Raw genomic sequence first — 18,878 nt, forward strand, 5'->3', positions numbered from 1 at the left:
TGATGTGTTAGGCCCTCTACCCTTTTTCCACCTCTCACAGTTTATATTTTCCTGTATATTACTCTAGAAAATTTTTATTTTTATTATTTTTTAAAAGATTTTATTTATTCATGAGAGAGAGAGAGAGAGAGGCAGAGGGAGAAGCAGGCTTCATGTAGGGAGCCTGATGGGGGACTTGATCCCAGGTCTCCAGGATCACGCCCTGGGCCAAAGGCAGGCGCTAAACCACTGAGCCACCCAGGGATCCCCTAGAAAATTTTTCAAGACATGCAAACATAGAATCTTGTTCCTTTTAAAACAAAATAGGATCTGTTGTTTTCTTTGGGCTCTGTTTTTTAAGTATAATTTGTCAGTGTTTGTGCATTGGTTAGAAACTCCCTCAGGGCAGTGATTGATGGGACACAAAAGGTAAGATGGCATTCTAACTCTCAAAGGGCTTATGTTCCTTAAAACAGGGAAACAGAAATCAATTAACTTCACTTGATGCTTACGGAAAAAAGATGCTAAAATGAATAGGAGTGACCAGAAATGGGGTTAGAGATGAGAGGGAACATGGTGTCTGATTCAAAGAGGGTAAGATTTGGATTCATGGACCAGAGAGGGAAGGTAGTGGTGAAGAGGAGCTTGGGCAGAAATGGAGAGGCGAGAATGCCTCTTTCCCATCCGATGGAGTGACACACGATGGAGGCCACATGGGTGGCAGGTGGCCCCACGTGAAGCCACATGGAGTTGGCACATGATGTTCTCATCAACTCTTACTATGACTGGAAAAGAAAAGATAATCGTTTTCTAATATTACTCTCCCTTTCTGTCTTTGTTTCTGTTTTAGGAGAACTATGAACAGATGAAAGCACTAGTAGATCAACTCCATGAACGAGCAGAGAAAATAAGATTAGGTAAGCACTCAGTTATTCTTCATTTTATGCTGTTAATGAAGATGCTCCTTGATAGTTACTGGTTTTAGGAAAAACTAGTAGCAGCAGGCTTTGACTCTGGATGTTGCCATTTTATTTTTTCCTCTTACTTGGCCAATTTTTCTGCCCCTATAGCATTGCCACTATCTGGGGAACAGTAAAATATCAGGTCCATCACTTTTTAAAGTATTGCTTCTTGCAGTTTTATTTCAGTGATAGCATCCATTGAAATTTTTGTTTCTCCTGAAGCACTGGAAATATTTTCTGTTCGTTGTTTTTATTCATCCTATATACTAATTTTGTCTGATTATGCATTTTTTGCTTTGTTATATAACTTGGAAATAATTCTTATATGGGTTTATTGCTAATGAGATAAGAACTTTGCGGTGTCATTATTTTCTGTTTTTTTAGTTATCATTTTATTTTATGTATTTTACATTTTTTAAAAAAGATTTTATTTGTTTATTCATGAGAGACACAGAGAGACAGAGGCAGAGACACAGGCAGAGGGAGAAGCAGGCTCCGTGCAGGGAGCCCGATGTGAGACTCAATCCTGGGGACTCCGGGATCACGCCCTGAGCCGAAGGCAGCGCTAAACCACCGAGCCACCTGGGCTTCCCAGCATTTGTTTTTATTTAAGTTCGATTTGCCAACATACAGTATAATACTCAGTGCTCATCTCGTGCCCTCCTCAGTGCCTATTACCCAGTTAACCCATCCTCCACCCCACCCCCCACCTCCTTCTGCAACCCTTTGTCTCCCAGAGTTAGGAGTCTCTCATGGTTTGTCTTCCTCTCTCATTCTTCCCCACTCAGTTCCCCTCCTTCCTTTATAGTCCCTTTCAGTATGTCTTATATTTCACATATGAATGAAACCATATGATGACTGTCCTTCTCCGACTGACTTCAATCAGCATAATACCCTCCAGTTCCATCCACGTTGAAGCAAATGGTGGATATTCATCGTTTCTAATGGCTGAGTAATATTCCATTGTATACATAGACCGCATCTTCTTTATCCATCATCTGTCGAAGGATGTCGTGGCTCCTTCCACAGTTTGGCTATTGTGGACATTGCTGCTATAAACATTGGGGTGCAGGTGTCCTGCTGTTTCACTGCATCTGTATCTTTGGGGTAAATACCCAGCAGTGCCATTGCTGGGCCGTAGGGTAGCTCTGTTTTTAACTTCTTGAGGAACCTCCACACAGTTTTCCAGAGTGGCTGCACCAGTTTGCATTCCCACCAACAGTGCAAGAGGGTTCCCTCTTTTCCATATTTTCTGTTTTTAAGTTGTGAACATAATAGACCTCCTTTTGCTTGGAAGAAATTGCATCATGTGGGGAATGTAAAATATTAATTTATAAACAAATACCACATTGAACTCTACAGTGCCATATTGGTCAATGTGACAGTTTACTTTAGAAGCGTAGGTGACTTTGGGCAGCCCCGGTGGCTCAGCGGTTTAGTGCCGCCTTCAGCCCGGGGTGTGATCCTGGAGACCCAGGATCGAGTCCCGCATCAAGCTCCCTGCATGGAGCCTGCTTCTCCCTCTGCCTGTGTCTCTGCCTCTCTCTCTCTCTCTGTGTTTCTCATGAATAAATAAATTAAAAAAAAAAAAAAAAAAAGAAGCCTAGGTGACTTGAAACTGAAAGCCATTTCCAAAATAAGTTTCTTAATATATTATAAGTAGCTAACTTAGGGAGAGCTGTATGAATTTTATAGCCTTCATTTAAAAAGAGCTCTAGAGTGGGAGGATGGGGTAACTGGGTTATGGACATTAAGGAGAGCATGTATTTTAATGAGTACTGGGTCTTACATGAGACTGATGAATCTCTGACCTCTATCTCTGAAACCAGTAATACATTATATGTTAATTAGTTGCATTTAAATTTAAAAAATGAAACATGAAAAAAAGGAAAACTAAGTCACCTACCCACAGACCCTTCTTGATGATGCTTACCTCCTAATGCCTCATTCTCTTATGCTTTTTTCTTCAACACATTTATCACCACCTAATACTATATTGTATATTGACCTGCCTATTTCTTTTTTGCCAGCCTCCCCTTAGTGATAACATGCCCACAAGGAAAATAATTTTGCCTTGATTTCTCCTGGATTGTCCTTTTAGTTCTCAATGAGTGTAAAATAAATAAATGAGTAAGTGAGAAAAAAGAGTAAAAGAGTTCTTCCCAATGCTCTCAGAGATGACATCTGTTTTATATGTAAACCTGTGATTTAATAGTACTGTTGCCTTCTTAGGTATGATTTTATCACATTTAGAGGATACACTTCCAGGACCAGTCATTAGGGAATTAATTTAGAGAAATCTTGAGTTTCTCTTTAGCTTAAATAAAAATGTTATTTATATCATTTTTTTCTGTGAGGATTTTTTTTAATGATTTTTTATTTATTCATGAGATACACAGAGAGAGGGAGAGAGAGGCAGAGACACAGGCAGAGGGAGAAGCAGGCTCCACGCAGAGAGCCCGACACAGGACTCGATCCCAGGACTCCAGGATCATGCCCTGGGCCAAAGGCAGGTGCTAAAGCCATCCAGGGATCCCCCTTTCTGTGAGGATTTTGAGAGTGGAGGCAAGGTAATTATTTAATGGCAGATGGACAGAGAGCCCATCTACATAAAGTTGTCTATCCATTTGTGTAGTTTATTATTATTATTTTTTGTTTTTTTTCATTTGTGTAGTTTATTGGGGAAGAAATAAGATCAGTATTTTGGTCCTTTAGAATTTGAGAGTGAGCTAGACGCATTTGTTGCTCTAATAATAAAGCAACTTTGATCCACTTATTTAATCTTTCCTGTATATTTTAAGTAGTTCATTTGTAACTTGAGATTTAGGAGTGAATGTATGAATTATAGACATTACTCCAAACACACAATTTTGTCTTCTTTTGATGTAGTATATTAATCAGAATTAATTGAAAATATCCAAGAGTGGACACCCGGGTGGCTCAGTGGTTGAGCATCTGCCTTAGGCAGGTCGTGAACCTACAGTTGTGGGATGGAGTCCCACATGGGGCTCTCCACAGGGAGCCTGCTTCTCCCTCTGCCTGTGTCTCTGCCTCTCTCGGTGTCCCTCATGAATAAATAAATAAAATCTTAAAAAAAAAAAAAAAGAAAAAAGATCCGAGAGGAAACACATTTGGAATATCTTGATCTCTGTCATTTTTACTATAGCAGTTTAGATTTTCACATTTCTTCTCAGGAAACTTTCATCTCCCTTTTTGTTCCTGTATGAGCAAGTAGAGTTGCAGGAGGAGTGTGGGTGGACATTTGTGTGGGTGGACAAAGGATTACGCCTTTTACTGTGTATTTCAATGATATCCAGACTGAATACATTGATTAACAGAAGTTAATCAAAGGGCTATTATGAAAGATTCAGAAGTGCCTAGTTCTTATAAAGCTGGGTGATAATTACTTTATCAATATAGAAAAACACAAATAGTTTTGGTGACTGAAACCGGGTCTTTTAATGCCCTAAAGATAAGGCTTGTGTAGTTTTTTGTTTTGTTTTGTTTTTTAATTTTTATTTATTTATGATGGTCACAGAGAGAGAGAGAGAGAGAGAGAGAGAGTCAGAGACATAGGCAGAGGGAGAAGCAGGCTCCATGCACCGGGACCCTGACGTGGGATTCGATCCCGAGTCTCCAGGATCGCGCCCTGGGCCAAAGGCAGGCGCCAAACCGCTGCGCCACCCAGGGATCCCAGTTTTTTTTTTGTTTGTTTTTTTTGTTTTTTATGATAGTCACAGAGAGAGAGAGAGAGGCAGAGACACAGGCAGAGGGAGAAGCAGGCTCCATGCACCGGGAGCCCGATGTGGGATTCAATCCTGGATCTCCAGGATCGTGCCCTGGGCCAAAGGCAGGCGCCAAACCGCTGCGCCACCCAGGGATCCCCCTTTTTTTTTATTTTTTTAATTTATTTATGATAGTCACAGAGAGAGAGAGAGGCAGAGACACAGTTTTTTTTTTTTTTTTTAAGATTTTATTTATTTAATCATGAAAGAGAGAGGCAGAGGCACAGGCAGAGGGAGAAGCAGGCTCCATGCAGGGAGCCCGACGCGGGACCCGATCCCGGTTCTCCAGGATCACGCCCTGGGCTGAAGGCAGCGCTAAAACGCTGAGCCACCTGGGCTGCCTGCTTGTGTAGTTTTTGAAGATATTTAATTTAATTTTTTCAAAGATTTTATTTATTTATTAGGGCGGGAGCATGAGTGGAGGGAAGGACAGAGGGAGAGGGGCAAGTAGACACCCCGCTGAGCAAGGAGCCTAACTCAGGGCTCGACCCCAGCACCCTGAGCCACTCAGGCACCCCCGAAGACATTTTAAAATGGAAGTTAACTCACTCTGTGCATGTAGTTCTAGCAATGCGTGTAGCACAGTTGAAGTGACATTTGTGCTGTGTTGCCAGAGGCAGGCAGATGTGTTGTGACTGTCCCCTGGTAACAGCAATGAAAAGATCCCATAAACTCCAAAATGCTTCCTGATTTCAGGGATGTTAAAATGTGAACAAAATGTATGTATTGGAATCAGTATAATATGCTGTAGGAGATTGAAGGAAACTGGTTTTCCTCCTGTCTCCAAGTCTGTGGGAATAGGGACGGTGTAGGGTCTTTAAGAAGAATCTTTGGAAAACGAATGTGCTGTGTCACACTATTATCGTGGCTGCCCACATACCCTAGGCTAGTTTAAAAGCCAGAGGAAGGAGCTTAATTCTATGATATGAGAATCTGTATCAAGGATGACCCTCTTTCTGATTTTTCCTAATAAAACTGGAATTCACTAGCTATTCCAAATTGCAAATTGGAACTCTAGGCAGAATTAAGGAAAAGTGATATTGTCTTAAGTTGTTGCAAAAGAATGTGTGTGTATCTTATCACCTCAGTGATATGCCACCCTCTCCTGCCACCCCTCCCCTCCTGTCCTCTTTGTAGGCATTTATGTCACCCAACTCCCCAAAAACCCGCACCAAGGCCTGGCTTTCCTTTCAGTGCCTTAGGTTCATTTTTTCTTTAAATATTATTATTTTTTTAAAGATTTTATTTATTTATTTATTCATGAGAGAGACAGAGAGAGACGCAGGCAGAGGGAGAAGCAGGCTCCCTGCTCATGGGGAGCCAGATGGGAGACTTGATCCTGGGACTCCGGGATCACTCCCTGAGCCAAAGGCAGATGCTCAACCACTGAGCCACCCAGGTGCCCCTTAAACAATATTGTGATTTGACCTCATTACACTCTTTTGGAAGTAAAGTTTTGCCTCCCAGAGTTATTTTCATTTTAAAAGAAGGTGAGATGTGTGATAGAATTTTCTTGGTAAGCTTAAGGCAGATATAGTCTTAGAACTATGCCATCTTTCTCTTCAGGAAAAAAAAAAAAAAAAAAAAAAAAGATCCCCTGGATAGAGTAAAGAAGCCTGGTTTGAAAAGCAAGGTAATACTTGGGAGCTTGTTTTGAAAAAGACAAGAACTCGTTTTCTTTCCTAAAAAATAGAACCCCAAAGAAGTAGCTTTCTTAAATAGCCAAACACTTCATTAGCATGAGAGCACATTAAGATAAAATTCGTAGGCAGCAGTGAAACTGCACATACTGAGGGACTGTATGATCCTTCTGCTTCTGGTCTGATCCCTTGGCTTGCTGAGAGTGAGCTGTCCATATTCCTGAGCCAGTGAGCCAGCGGCCGTCCTTGTGGCCGGGTGGGCTTTGGTGTGCTGTGCACCTAGGCAGAGCCTCCCTGGTTACCCCGGCGGGCTCCTCACCTGCCCTCATGTCCTTGGTCTAGAACAGCAGGAAACCCCAAAGACCATCTGAGTGAAGATGCTAACACAAGTGGACTAAATTTTAGTTGATGTATTAGGTGTGCAACTGTCTCCCATTTGGAGACCGTGTGAAACGTGGGCCTCGTGCCTTTAGGCAAGTCCTGCGGTGCTTGTCGTGGAGGTCATTTCTAAAATAGTGCTTTTTGCCTGGTATACATGAAGGTTGGAATTTTTCAAATTTTGTAGTATGTAGCAGAGGCTAGGTATTTGTGATAGGTACTTAATAAATAACCACGAGGTGAGGAGGTATTTACAATGTGTTTACAACTTAGGAGTTGCAGAGAAGATAGTATGGTATTTAGGTAATCTATGCTATGACTTACTGTTATTTATTTACTTATTTATGTTACTACTTAAGTATTATGTTGTTTAAGTAATTTCCAATGAATTCAGAAAATGTATGAAATCAGAGATCAGTTTTATTTATTTATTTTTGTTTTTTGTTTTGTTTTATTTTTTTAAATTCCCATTTGTGTATATCAGAAAATAAAGCTTGTAAGTTGAGTGGATCTGAAAATTAGCCATTTCTCAAAAGACACTTTGAAGTTTTAAAATCGTGCTCTATTTGGTACTGTTTTATGTTTTTCTGGCCTTAAATTAATTGGAGACCTTACATGATGTCAATCTAATCGAATCATGCTTTTTATCATAGGAGGCAGCCAGAAAGCCCGAGAACGCCACATATCAAGAGGAAAACTTTTAGCCAGAGAAAGAGTGGACAATCTCATAGACCCAGGGTTGGTAAAGCCCGAGTGCTTAACTCCGTGTTCTCTCGTCTGTGGTACTTGCTTAGACAGTTTTATAAATAAATGATTTTAAATTCTGGTTCTTTCCGTAAGATTTGACAGTAAATGTTTATTGAGAGGCTACTAAGTGTCAGGCACTGTGCTAGGTGCTAGTGATAGGTCAGTGAACAAAACGGACAAAGGTTCTTGCCTAGATGCAGTTTACATTGTAGCAGGAGGGGATGGAAAATAAATGATTATTGTGGTAAGTTACATAGTATAGTAGGTGATAAATGTCATGGGGAAAAAGCAAGAACAGAGTAAGGGAAAGATGAGGGTCAAGTGGTAGTTTTAAGTAAGTTGGTGAGGGTATAGGCCTCATTGAGCAGATGACATCTGAGTAACAATTTGAAGGAGTAATGAGAGAGAGAGCCCTGAAAATACTGGTGTAAGGGTGTTACAGACAGAAGGAATGGCCAGTGCAAGGCCCGGAGGTGGGACTGTGTGGGGTATGTTGATAGACTCGAGAACCCTGGGTGCCAGTGGGTTAGGGGTTGAAGGCACAAAGGGGAAAGTAGTAGGAGATAGGGTTCAATTCTGTAAGATCTTGTAGGTCAGTGTAAGAATTTCAGCTTTTATCTGGGAGAAGTGAGGAGACTCTGTGGGGTTTTAAACAGGAGACTATTATGATCTATCTGACATGAATTTGAAAAGAGTTATTGTAGCTGCTGTTTTGGGAGAATACTGTGGGCAGCAGGGGTGGAAGCACCAAGATGAGATTAGAGAGCACTGTGGCAGTGATTTAAAGAAGATACAGTGATGACTTGGATGAGGGTCATAGTAGTGGAGGTGATGAGAATGTTAGGGACTAGACATGTTGTCAAGACAGAGCTAACCCAACGGATTACCTGAAGGATTGGAATGGGAGGTGGAGAGTGCAGGTGGAGAAAAGGGAATGAGGACCCCAAAAGAATTTCTTACGACATGTACCCGTACTCCCAACCTGGAGACGGGCACTGTTAACACGAGGTTTATATCCTTCTAGAATATTCTTGTGTGTATAGGTGTTAGACACATTTTCTAAAAAGACTTATTTATTTGCGAGACAGCACGAGCTGGGCGGGTGGAGGTGGACTCCCTACTGAGCAGGGAGCCTGCTGTGGGGCCAGTCTCATGACCCTGAGATCATGACCTGAGCCAGAACTGAGTTGAAGCCAGGAGTCGGTTGCTTAACTGACTGAGCCACCCAGGTACCCCTTTTTTTTAGACACTTTTTTTTTAACTAGAGAAACAGAATCATACTAAATGTGATATTTTATAACACCTTTTTCCTCCTACTTGCTGGATCTTGGACATTTAAGTAAGTGAAAGGCAGAGTAATAAATTGGCAAAGAGCCTGGTCTTTGGGGTTAAATTGCTTATTAAAACCCAGCTTTGCCACTTACTAGTTGTGTGACTTTAGACAAGTGACTTAATTTCTGTGCTCTAGTTTCCTCATGCATCATTGGGGATCATGATAGGCTCCACCACAGGCGGTGGTTCTGAGGAACAGATGCGTCAGGTTTCTGGAGCTCCTAAAAGAGAGCCTGGCGTGGGGTAGGAGCTTCCGTGAGTGTTAGGTGCTGGTCTCTTTCCCTACTAATAAACACATTTGTACAACATCTTTTAAAAATAGGTACCTCGTGTTCTGTTGTATGGCTATAACATGTAAATCCTCAACATATTCACACTAGATTTTGGGTCAATATTCTTTTTTTTGTAGATTTTGTATGTGTACAGCATGCATGCTTGAAACATTGGCTCATCACTCTTTTCCATGTATAACTGTTTAAATATGCTTTTTTTTTTTTTAATGACTTTAATTCAAGCGATATCCTTTCTTCCCTTCAGGTCTCCGTTTCTGGAATTATCTCAGTTTGCAGGTTACAAGTTATATGTTAATGAGGAGGTCCCTGCTGGTAGCATTATTACAGGCATTGGGAGAGTATCAGGGTGAGTATTCTACTTCAACTCGATAATGCACGTCACGGCTTTGCGTATGAATGTGCAAGTTTTCTGCTGTTTGTATTTTGTAGGACTAAGGCTTTCTACCCTGACGTGTATTAGATTGACCTGTGGAGCTTTAGAGACAAAGATTGAAGGAGGGAAAGAAAACCCAGCACAGGTCCTGGGTCTTGAATCCCAGCCTTCTTCCTTAATCAGAATCTTCAGGTGTGGGCTTGGCTTCTATCATTTTTCAAGGATCTCTTGCATATCTAGGGTGAAAAACCAGTGTCATAGAGAAGTTGTTCTTCAAGTGTGGCTCCCCAGGTAGCATTGGCATCACCTTAGAACTTGTTAGAAACATAGATTATGGTGAACTAGAAGTTTCTGGAAATAACTTTGCTGATGTTTGCTCTATCTCATTAAAGAGAGACCCCCCCTCCAAAGAAAATTTTGTCCTATTTACCGAGCACAGGATACCGAGGGGGATAAAGGAGTTCGCCCACGGTACATGCGCCCAGAAACGCAAAATCGCAGCCTGGGTGGCTCAGTGGTTTAGCGCCGCCTTCAACCCAGGGCGTGATCCTGTGGAGACCCGGGATCGAGTCCCAAGTCGGGCTCCCTGCATGGAGCCTGCTTTTCCCTCTGCCTGTTTCTCTGCCCCTCTCTCTGTGTTGTCTCTCATGAATAAATACATAAAATCTTTGGAAAAAAAAAAAAAAGAAACATAGATTACTAGGTCTTCTCATGAAGTTACCAAATTAGGGGCATGTAAGTGGCACAGTTGGTTAAGTGCCCAAGTCTTGATCTTAGGTCTGGTCTCGATCTCAGGGTTGTGAGTTCAAGCCCTTCATTGGGCTCCATGCTGGGAATGGAGCCTAGTTAAAAAGAAGTAACTAGGGCAGCCCGGGGGGCTCAGCGATTTAGTGCCGCCTTTGGCCCAGGTTGTGATCCTAGAGTCCTGGGATTGAGTCCCACATCTGGCTCCCTACATCGAGCCTGCTTCTCCCTCTGCCTGTCTCTGCCTCTCTCTCTCTCTCTCTGTCTCTCATGAATAAATAAAATCTTAAAAAAAAAAAAAAAAAAAGTAACTAAACCAAATTTTGAGGGTGGAACCAAGCAATCAGTGCTTTTAATAAGCCCTCCAAGCTTCTCGAATGCTAACATTTGAGAACCACTGTAGACTTAGGAAATCTTGATTGCTAGAAGTTAAATTTACTCGTGTATATTTATGTACGGCCTGACATTTACCATCTCAGGATAGCACGGCAGGCATTGTAATAAACACTTCCCACTGGTTAGTTGTAACCATCACCGCAGCTCTGTGAGAATGGGTATTATTGTCATCATCACCATTAGGCAGGTAAGGAAGCCTGGTAAATGACTTAGCAAGGTAAATAACTTACCTGAGATCAAGCCACTGGTGGAGCTCAGCTTGGACCTCAGGTGGTTGGATCCTGAGCCTGCTAAAGTTATATTTGACACAGATGGTGGTTTATGGTGTGTGTTCCTCCACCTTCTTCCTATGATTGGTGCCTTCGGGGGAGGTACAGCTACAGCCACTGGCCATTGTAGCTTCTTCCTTCCTGTATCCCCAACACTCCTCCACAACTCTTTGCAAGCTATGATTTGCTTAATATTCACCCAGCGTGAAGACTTTTTTTTTTCTTAGAGTCTTAGGGGATGCTTACAAATAAACCTTTAAAAAAAGAATAAACTTGGGAATCCCTGGGTGGCTCAGCCGTTTGGCGCCTGCCTTTGGCCCAGGGCGCGATCCTGGAGTCCTGGGATCGAGTCCCACATTGGGCTCCTGGCATGGAGCCTGCTTCTCCCTCCTCCTGTGTCTCTGCCTCTCTTTCTCTATCATAAATAAATAAATAAATCTTAAAAAAAATAAACAATGCAGCGCTAAACTAAATTCATAATCATGAAATAACTAAGTAAGTAGGGTAGGTACTGTGAATTCTATTCTCCAGTGATGATGATGGTCAACATGTTGGAACATGCCCTTCTACTTTTCCTGTGCATGTACTACTATTTCATTATTATTGATGCTTTTTGTGTTTTTCATGTTCATTTTTTTTTTCTTGGTGCCTTGTTCTCAGTTTATAAGGTTCTCAGTTTGGAAGGAAATTGAATTGCACTTAGGAATCGTATGAGTTCAGGAGTTATCAGCCTCAGTTAGAATCCTGGCTTCAGCATTTTGTAGCTGTTTCATTCACCTTTAGCAAATTCCTTGACCACTCACTACCTTGGTTTTCCCATCAGGAAAATATGATTCGTTATAAAATGAAACAGTCATAGTAGCTACCATTAGAGGGTTGTCCTGAAACAAGAGGAAGAAACGAGGAAACGAAGAGAAACACCTCTGTCCTTTAAGAGATTTACAATACAGTTGATACTCTTGCCACTGAGGGTAGACAGGCAGTTGTGGATAACAGAGTAGATAGAAGCTTTCTTCCTTGCAGCCTGGAAACTTCATAGAGCCAAAGCTATTTGGAAAGTCATTAAAAACTTTTATACCTTTATTGCTCTTTTTATATATTTTCCAGTAGTGTTAGGTATATTGATACAGGCTCCATGATCCATCCTTCCTTCCTTCCTTCCTTCCTTCCTTCCTTCCTTCCTTCCTTCCTTCCTTCCTTCCTTCCTTCCTTCCTTCCTTCCTAAGATTTTATTTATTTATTCATGAGAGACACACAGAGGAGAGAGAGGCAGAGACACAGGCAGAGGGAGAAACAGGCCCCATGCAGGGAGCCCGATGTGGAACTTGATCCCGGGACCCCAGGATCACACCCTGGGCCAAAGGCAGGCACTAAACTGCTGAGCCACCCACGGATCCCCTCCATGATCATTTCTTAATAGACCCCAAGAAATTTATTTTTATTTTTTATTTTTTTTAACATGTTTTTGTCTTTTTATTTATTTTTTTTAAAGATTTTATTTATTTATTTATGAGAGACATAGAGAGAGAGAGAGAGAGGCAGAGACACAGGCAGAGGGAGAAGCAGGCTCCATGCAGGGAGCCTGACATGGGACTCGATCCCGGGTCTCCAGGATCAGGCCCTGGTCCGAAGGCTGCGCTAAACCCTTGAGCCACCCGGGCTGCCCGACCTCAAGAAATTTAATGAGAAAACTTGTATAGAATTTATTTATAAACCATCTTAGTTTCATATTGAGCGTATGCATTTTTCCCACGAGACTCCTCTCCATTTTGGCCCAGGCCAAGGAAAGACTTCCCTTTTCCCTAGAAAAGGGGCTGTGCTAGTAGTGTTGGATATTATGACTGAAAAAGGTTCACTTATTTACTAGGTGTAAAGTCGCAGTTCATAATAGTTTAAATGGATCTTTTTTACGTAAATAGTGTGTTTGTATGTATCGTCACCACTCTTTCTCTGGCAAATGGTAGATGCTCAAACTAGTTTGAGGAAAACGAGGGATTTATTGACCCTTAACTGACAGGTGTGGGTATCGCTGGAACTTAGGAGTTCAAACAGTGTTGTCACAGACTGGTTTTTGGTTTTATTCCTAGATAAGCTTTTTAAACCCAGAGACAGAGCTAGCCATAGGCATTCCTGGTTTCTATTCCGGAGGATCAGTAGCTGAAGTAGGAGAGCTCGTATGGGGTTAGATTTGGGGTCCAAGCCCATTACTGAACCACAGGGTGGACTCTGGGTAGAAAGGCCTGGTTCTTGGATATACCTTTGAAGATAGGCTTTGGGGGTCAGTCCACATGAATTTGGTAAGAGGCAGTTTCTGAAAGAAAGTTTAGGGGATCCCTGGGTGGCGCAGCGGTTTGGTGCCTGCCTTTGGCCCAGGGCGCGATCCTGGAGACCTGGGATCGAATCCCACGTCGGGCTCTCGGTGCATGGAGCCTGCTTCTCCCTCTGCCTGTGTCTCTGCCTCTCTCTCTCTCTGTGTGTGTGACTATCATAAATAAATTAAAAAAATTATAAAAAAAAAAAAAAAAGTTTAGTCCTGGGGCAGCCCAGGTGTGAGTTCCACGTCACACTCCCTGCATGGAGCCTGCTTCTGCCTCTGCCTGTGTCTCTGCCTCTCTCTCTCTCTCTCTCTATCATGAATAAATAAATAAAATCTTAAAAAAAAAAAAGAAAGTTTAGTTCTGTCACCAAAGTAGTAGATCCTGGGTAGGTAGAACCAATAGGTGTACAGTGCAGGTCTTTTTGTGGACTCATTTTATTTTTCACTCTGTAACATGTCTGTGACCTTTTCATAAACAAGTGGCTCCGTCTCTTACGGAAGGTCACATGTCTAGCAAGTGGCAGAGCCAGAATTTCACCACAGCTTTTCTGACTCCATAGGTCCTTTCTGGTATCAGAGCTTGGTGAGCTTTTGCAGGGCCCCACCCCCAGGGCGGGAGAGCGTGAATATGCTCTGGGGGTATGAGATGATAGCCTTAGCAACCACTGTAAGCTTAAATTCCCTTTGAAGTCTAGTTTGTTTACTAAAGTCATGAAGAATTGGCATTCCACTTTAAAATATTAACTATAATGTGGATAAATGCTTTATAGTGGTTAACATTGGTGCTCTAATTGGCCACACACCCTGTGAGGGGAGCACAGTGCTACCTCAGGCCACTATTCAGCCACTCTTCCCTACTTTCTTTGCAAACAGGGATTCAATGACTTGATTTTTACAATTAAAAATAATATAAAGTGAGAGTTTTAAAAATAACCATAAATAGGGGTACCTGACTGGCTCAGTTGGTCGAGCATACGACTCTTGATCTCGGGGTTGTAAGTTTGAGCCCCATGTTGGGTGTAGAGATTGCTTAAAAATAAAATCTTAAAAAATAATAATAATATTGTAAACATAAAGAAGATTAAGTTTTATAAAGAACACACTGTTCACCCAAGTTTCCAGGCAGCCCCCTGACCTTCCCGTCTCCTGGCAATGGTAAGCAGTTTCCCTTACAGGTGGTCTGCGTTCACCATTCTGCTCTTTATGTGGTGTTTGTGGGTGTAACACTCAACCAACTGGTCTTGGTGAGAAAGTACCATTGATGATGCATTATAGTATATGTTTTCAATACACTCTTCTTATAGTTTTCTTTTATTGCTACTTTAAGCAAGATACTGTATTTTAAACATCTTTTAGTTTTATAGAAAAGCATGTGGTAGTAGCATTGAAAAACTTTTGAAAATGTAAAAAAAATAAATTCCTTTGGTGTGTCAACTTTCATTTTTGCAAAATAACCTTCCTACAAGGAAATTTAGTGGTTTACTATGATGGATTTTCTCACTCTTGAGACTTGGATTTTTTTTTTTTTTTTTTTTGTATCATTATCTTACTGTAAAAGAACCTTTATGAACTGTGGCTGAGGTTGTTAGTTTTTCACAGCTAATACAGCACTGATGACTGTTTACTTTTTAGAGATTATTTGAGAGAGAGCAAGCACACAAGCAAGGGGAGGGGCAAAGAGGGAGAAACAAACTCCCTGCTGAGCAGGAAACCTGACCCAGGGCTCAATCCCAGGACCCCAAGATCCTGACTTGAGTCAAAGGCAGATGCTTAATGGAGAGAGCCACTCAGGCACCCCCAGGACTGATGACTTTTTAAAAATCAAGTGTGAGTTTGTAAAGTTGTTCATAGTGATCATTTTTTATTACATAAGTGAGTGTGTGAACTGTGATTAAAGCTTGTTTTTGTATCATGAGATTGTCTGCTAATGATTGTCATTGGTGGAATGTACTAGAAGTTGAATGTTGTATTGGGGTGTCTTGTAATGAGATGTAATTGGCCTTTAGACTTTGAAAAAGGTCTGGGGTGACAGAACTTCCATCCTGGAACCATGGCCCAGTTCGTCCGTAACCTCGCTGAGAAGGCTCTGACACTGGTGAATGCTGCTGTCACTTACTTGAAGCCTCGATCGGCCACATTTGGGCACTATGCCAGGGTTGAGCTGGTTCTTCCAACCCCTGCTGAGATCCCTACAGCTATTTCAAGCTACAGCTTGAAAAAAATAGTCAAGAGTGCTCAAACTGGTAGCTTCAAACAGTTCACAGGGAAGCTCTGCTGAATGATTTGGTGGCCACCGAGGTGTGGATGTGGTTTTATGTCGGCGAGATCATAGGCAAGTGTGGCATCATTGTCTGTAATGTTTGAAGACCAATCTTTAACATCTCTATATGGCTTATTATTTGAGTGTTTTGGACCATGTGTGATCAGACTGATATTTGAATAAAATAAGATAATGTATTAAAAAAATAAGTAAACTTTGAAGAAGTCTCTCCTATTCTCTTCCTAATCAAATTCTACCTTTCAGAGTGGAATGCATGATTATTGCCAATGATGCCACCATCAAAGGAGGTACCTATTACCCAGTGACTGTGAAGAAACATTTACGGGCGCAAGAAATTGCAATGCAAAACAGGCTCCCCTGCATCTACTTGGGCAAGTCACAATAGTTATAAAATGAACTATTTTTAGCTGGTAAAATACAATACTGTTTAGAAGGTTATATATGATATCAGCAATGGGTATTTTTTAAAAACTGTTGATTTATTCCATAATTACAAAAGAAATAATTGTTCTTTGAGAACTAGTCCTAGTAAGCGGGGGCTGCGTCCTGAACTCCTCTGTCATCTGTGAGACCCAGCAGAAAACGTTTAAAATGAAGGGGCGCCTTATATAAACAAAACCAAGGGGCAGAGAAGAGCTCTGGGACAGAATCAGGGGGCAGCTCCTACCTGGAGCCAAAGGGCATCTTCTCTGTGGGGCTCTCTCACCTGACCCTGAGCTGCCACTGCCACCCTGGGGCTCACAGATGGGTGCTACTCTGGCCTCAGGCCCTGGCCTCCGTCTACCTGCTGCTCAGCACACAGGGTGAGGAAAAGATCTCACCACCATGTTGCCAAATAGAACCCATAATAACATCACAGGAATAACCTCTGACAGTATTTTCATGTATGCCAGTTTTTTCTTTACATGTGTGTGGATTTTTTCCTTCTATGTATTTTGTTTTTGTCTTAACCTTAAGGAGTTCAAACTATGAAAAAAATAATAGCTAATATTTATGTATCTCTTGAGTGCTAGGTACTTTGTTAAATACTTGAATAATTTCAGCAAATGCAGTTTAAAGAAATTAAATTTTTAATGAAAATAAATTTATATTTGAAATTAAAAATACATTTAAGTCTAAGAGTATTTCAAAAGCAACATAAAAGCAAGGCAGTTTAAAACTGATACCGCCTGGATATTGGATATTGGTTTAGGTTGATGAAATGCCAGCATGTGTATATTATTCATTTGTGTGGGTATTTAAACAGTCCTGACGTAGAGATTTTTTTTTTCCTGCAAAAGTGTATTTACCTGGTTGACTCACAATGTGAATTCTTTTTGTACGTGTAGAAAACAGCAAATGAGGCCCTACTGCTTACAGGTGCTGGGCCAAACTCCATAGGGGATGTTGTCTCTGTCTTGGGTAAAAGCTTGAATGAATTGGAGACAGCATGTCATGTATTAAATAACAATGAAGGTCTTAGTGTACGTAGGCAAGAGTAGTAGGCATTGGAACTAGCTAAGTTTTCGTAGCATTGCTATGTGCACTCACTCTGGGCTGAACTAGGTGTTTTACATACATTATTCATGTCATCCCAGGAACAGCTCCCTGGGAGAGCTAGTTTTGTCACTGTCATTTCACAGGTGAGGAAAGCGAGGCATAGGATGGCTAGGAAACATGCCAGTAATCATACAGCTATGAAGTCATCATGCTCTGTTCCAAATTTAGCAGACGCTCTTATCCCCCTCTCCGCTCTGCAGTAAAAACAGTCCCATGGCCAGTTATATGATAAATTTTCCCATGAATTCCGTAGGTATTTTTGTAGTGGTTTAAGAGAGGGAAAGTCACTTTTTTAGCTGAACTGGTTAAGAATATATGGTGTTTCTGAGGCTTGCACCCTCAAAGGAGAGAGTGTCCTAAACCTTTCAAGTGGAATTTTGCACAGGGAGGAGAGCCTAACAGATTTGGGGAAAACAGAGAAGTTTTTGGCTGTGTTGGAGAACTGAAGAAAGTTGCTGTAATAGCTTAGAATGGTGGGGCATATTTTTGGTGAATGTGATTAAGAACTGTTGTTGTCATTGACACATGTCTCTCTATGTATAGGGTATTTTGTTCACTCAGAGATGTACTTACTTCTGTCATTTCCCTTGTCTTCAGTTGATTCTGGAGGAGCAAACTTACCTTTCCAAGCAGATATATTTCCAGATCGAGATCACTTTGGCCGTATATTCTATAACCAGGCGATTATGTCTTCTCAAAATATTGCACAGGTAACTTATCATTAATGTACTGCTTTTTGTTCTAAATGCTTTTGCTAACTATGTTTGCTGAGATGACTTAAAACAGAACTTAATTATGGGCACACTTTTATACTGTCATAAAGGCTGTTCACCATAGGAAAAGAAGTTTTCAAAAGAAAGGGCACTGAGTAATTGCTTTTTTAGGATTATGCTCTGAGACACTCTAGTGCCTATATGAGGAGATAGGTGCAAGGAAGATTGCTGTAGCATTGACACAGCAAAAGTTAACAAACAATCTAAGTGGCCAGTATTGGGAGGTGAGTAATACAATTTTTAGCCGTTAAAATGAATGATGTAGAATTGCATGCATCAACATAAGTCTCAGAAAATAAATAAAAATAGAATACATAGTCACTTGCTTTGTATGTAGACAGTCACTGCCTGTCTCTCTCTGATTCTCTTTTATTTAATTTTATTTTATTTATTTATTCATGAGAGACCTAGAGAGAGAGAAAGGCAGAGACACAGGCAGAGGGAGAAGCAGGCTCCATTCAGGGAGCCCGACCTGGGACTCGATCCCAGGTCTCCAGGATCCCGCCCTGGGCCGAAGGTGGCACTAAACCGCTGAGCCACCAGGGCTGCCCTCTCTCTCATTCTCTATGTATGTCTTTCATGAATAAATAAATAAAATCTTAAAAAAATTTCTTTTTTAATAAATAAATAGAAACTTCACCTGTGCTCACTTTTGCACAGAGGGTCCTTCCATTACCTGATATGAGATTCTTACCGTGATCTTTAGAGAGGAAACCAGCCTATTTAATCTGGTATTATAACTTGTATAGTTGTATGGTCCTTGTGTTAGTTTCCTAGGGCTGCCATAACAAATTGCCACAAACTGAGGGGCTGAAAATAACAATTTATTCTCAAGTTTAGGAGGTTGGAAGTCTGAAATCAAGGAGGCATCTGTGCTGGGCTCTTTCAGAAGACTTTAGGGCAGGGGATCCCTGGGTGGCACAGCGGTTTGGCGCCTGCCTTTGGCCCAGGGCGCGATCCTGGAGACCCGGGATCGAATCGCACGTCGGGCTCCCGGTGCATGGAGCCTGCTTCTCCCTCTGCCTGTGTCTCTGCCTCTCTCTCTCCATGTCTATCATAAATAAATAAAT

At 41.5% G+C, this 18,878-nt stretch overlaps 1 protein-coding gene and 1 pseudogene across 2 annotated transcripts in view; both read left to right on the forward strand.

Moving 5' to 3' along the window:
* The window catches only part of MCCC2 (methylcrotonyl-CoA carboxylase subunit 2), a 73,291-nt gene that overhangs the window by 9,016 nt on the left and 45,397 nt on the right, over nt 1-18,878 (forward strand). For both annotated transcript variants that reach the window (XM_025447332.3, XM_049103758.1), the window contains exons 2-6: nt 830-896; nt 7,398-7,482; nt 9,361-9,462; nt 15,740-15,867; nt 17,633-17,745. In XM_025447332.3, coding sequence (XP_025303117.1) covers nt 830-896; nt 7,398-7,482; nt 9,361-9,462; nt 15,740-15,867; nt 17,633-17,745 — 495 coding nt within the window. The remainder of the gene's footprint in view (nt 1-829; nt 897-7,397; nt 7,483-9,360; nt 9,463-15,739; nt 15,868-17,632; nt 17,746-18,878) is intronic.
* On the forward strand, nt 11,614-15,700 carry LOC125753970 (ATP synthase subunit g, mitochondrial-like; annotated as a pseudogene).

Source organism: Canis lupus, chromosome 2 (assembly GCF_003254725.2).
Source record: "Canis lupus dingo isolate Sandy chromosome 2, ASM325472v2, whole genome shotgun sequence".
Lineage (NCBI taxonomy): Eukaryota > Metazoa > Chordata > Mammalia > Carnivora > Canidae > Canis > Canis lupus.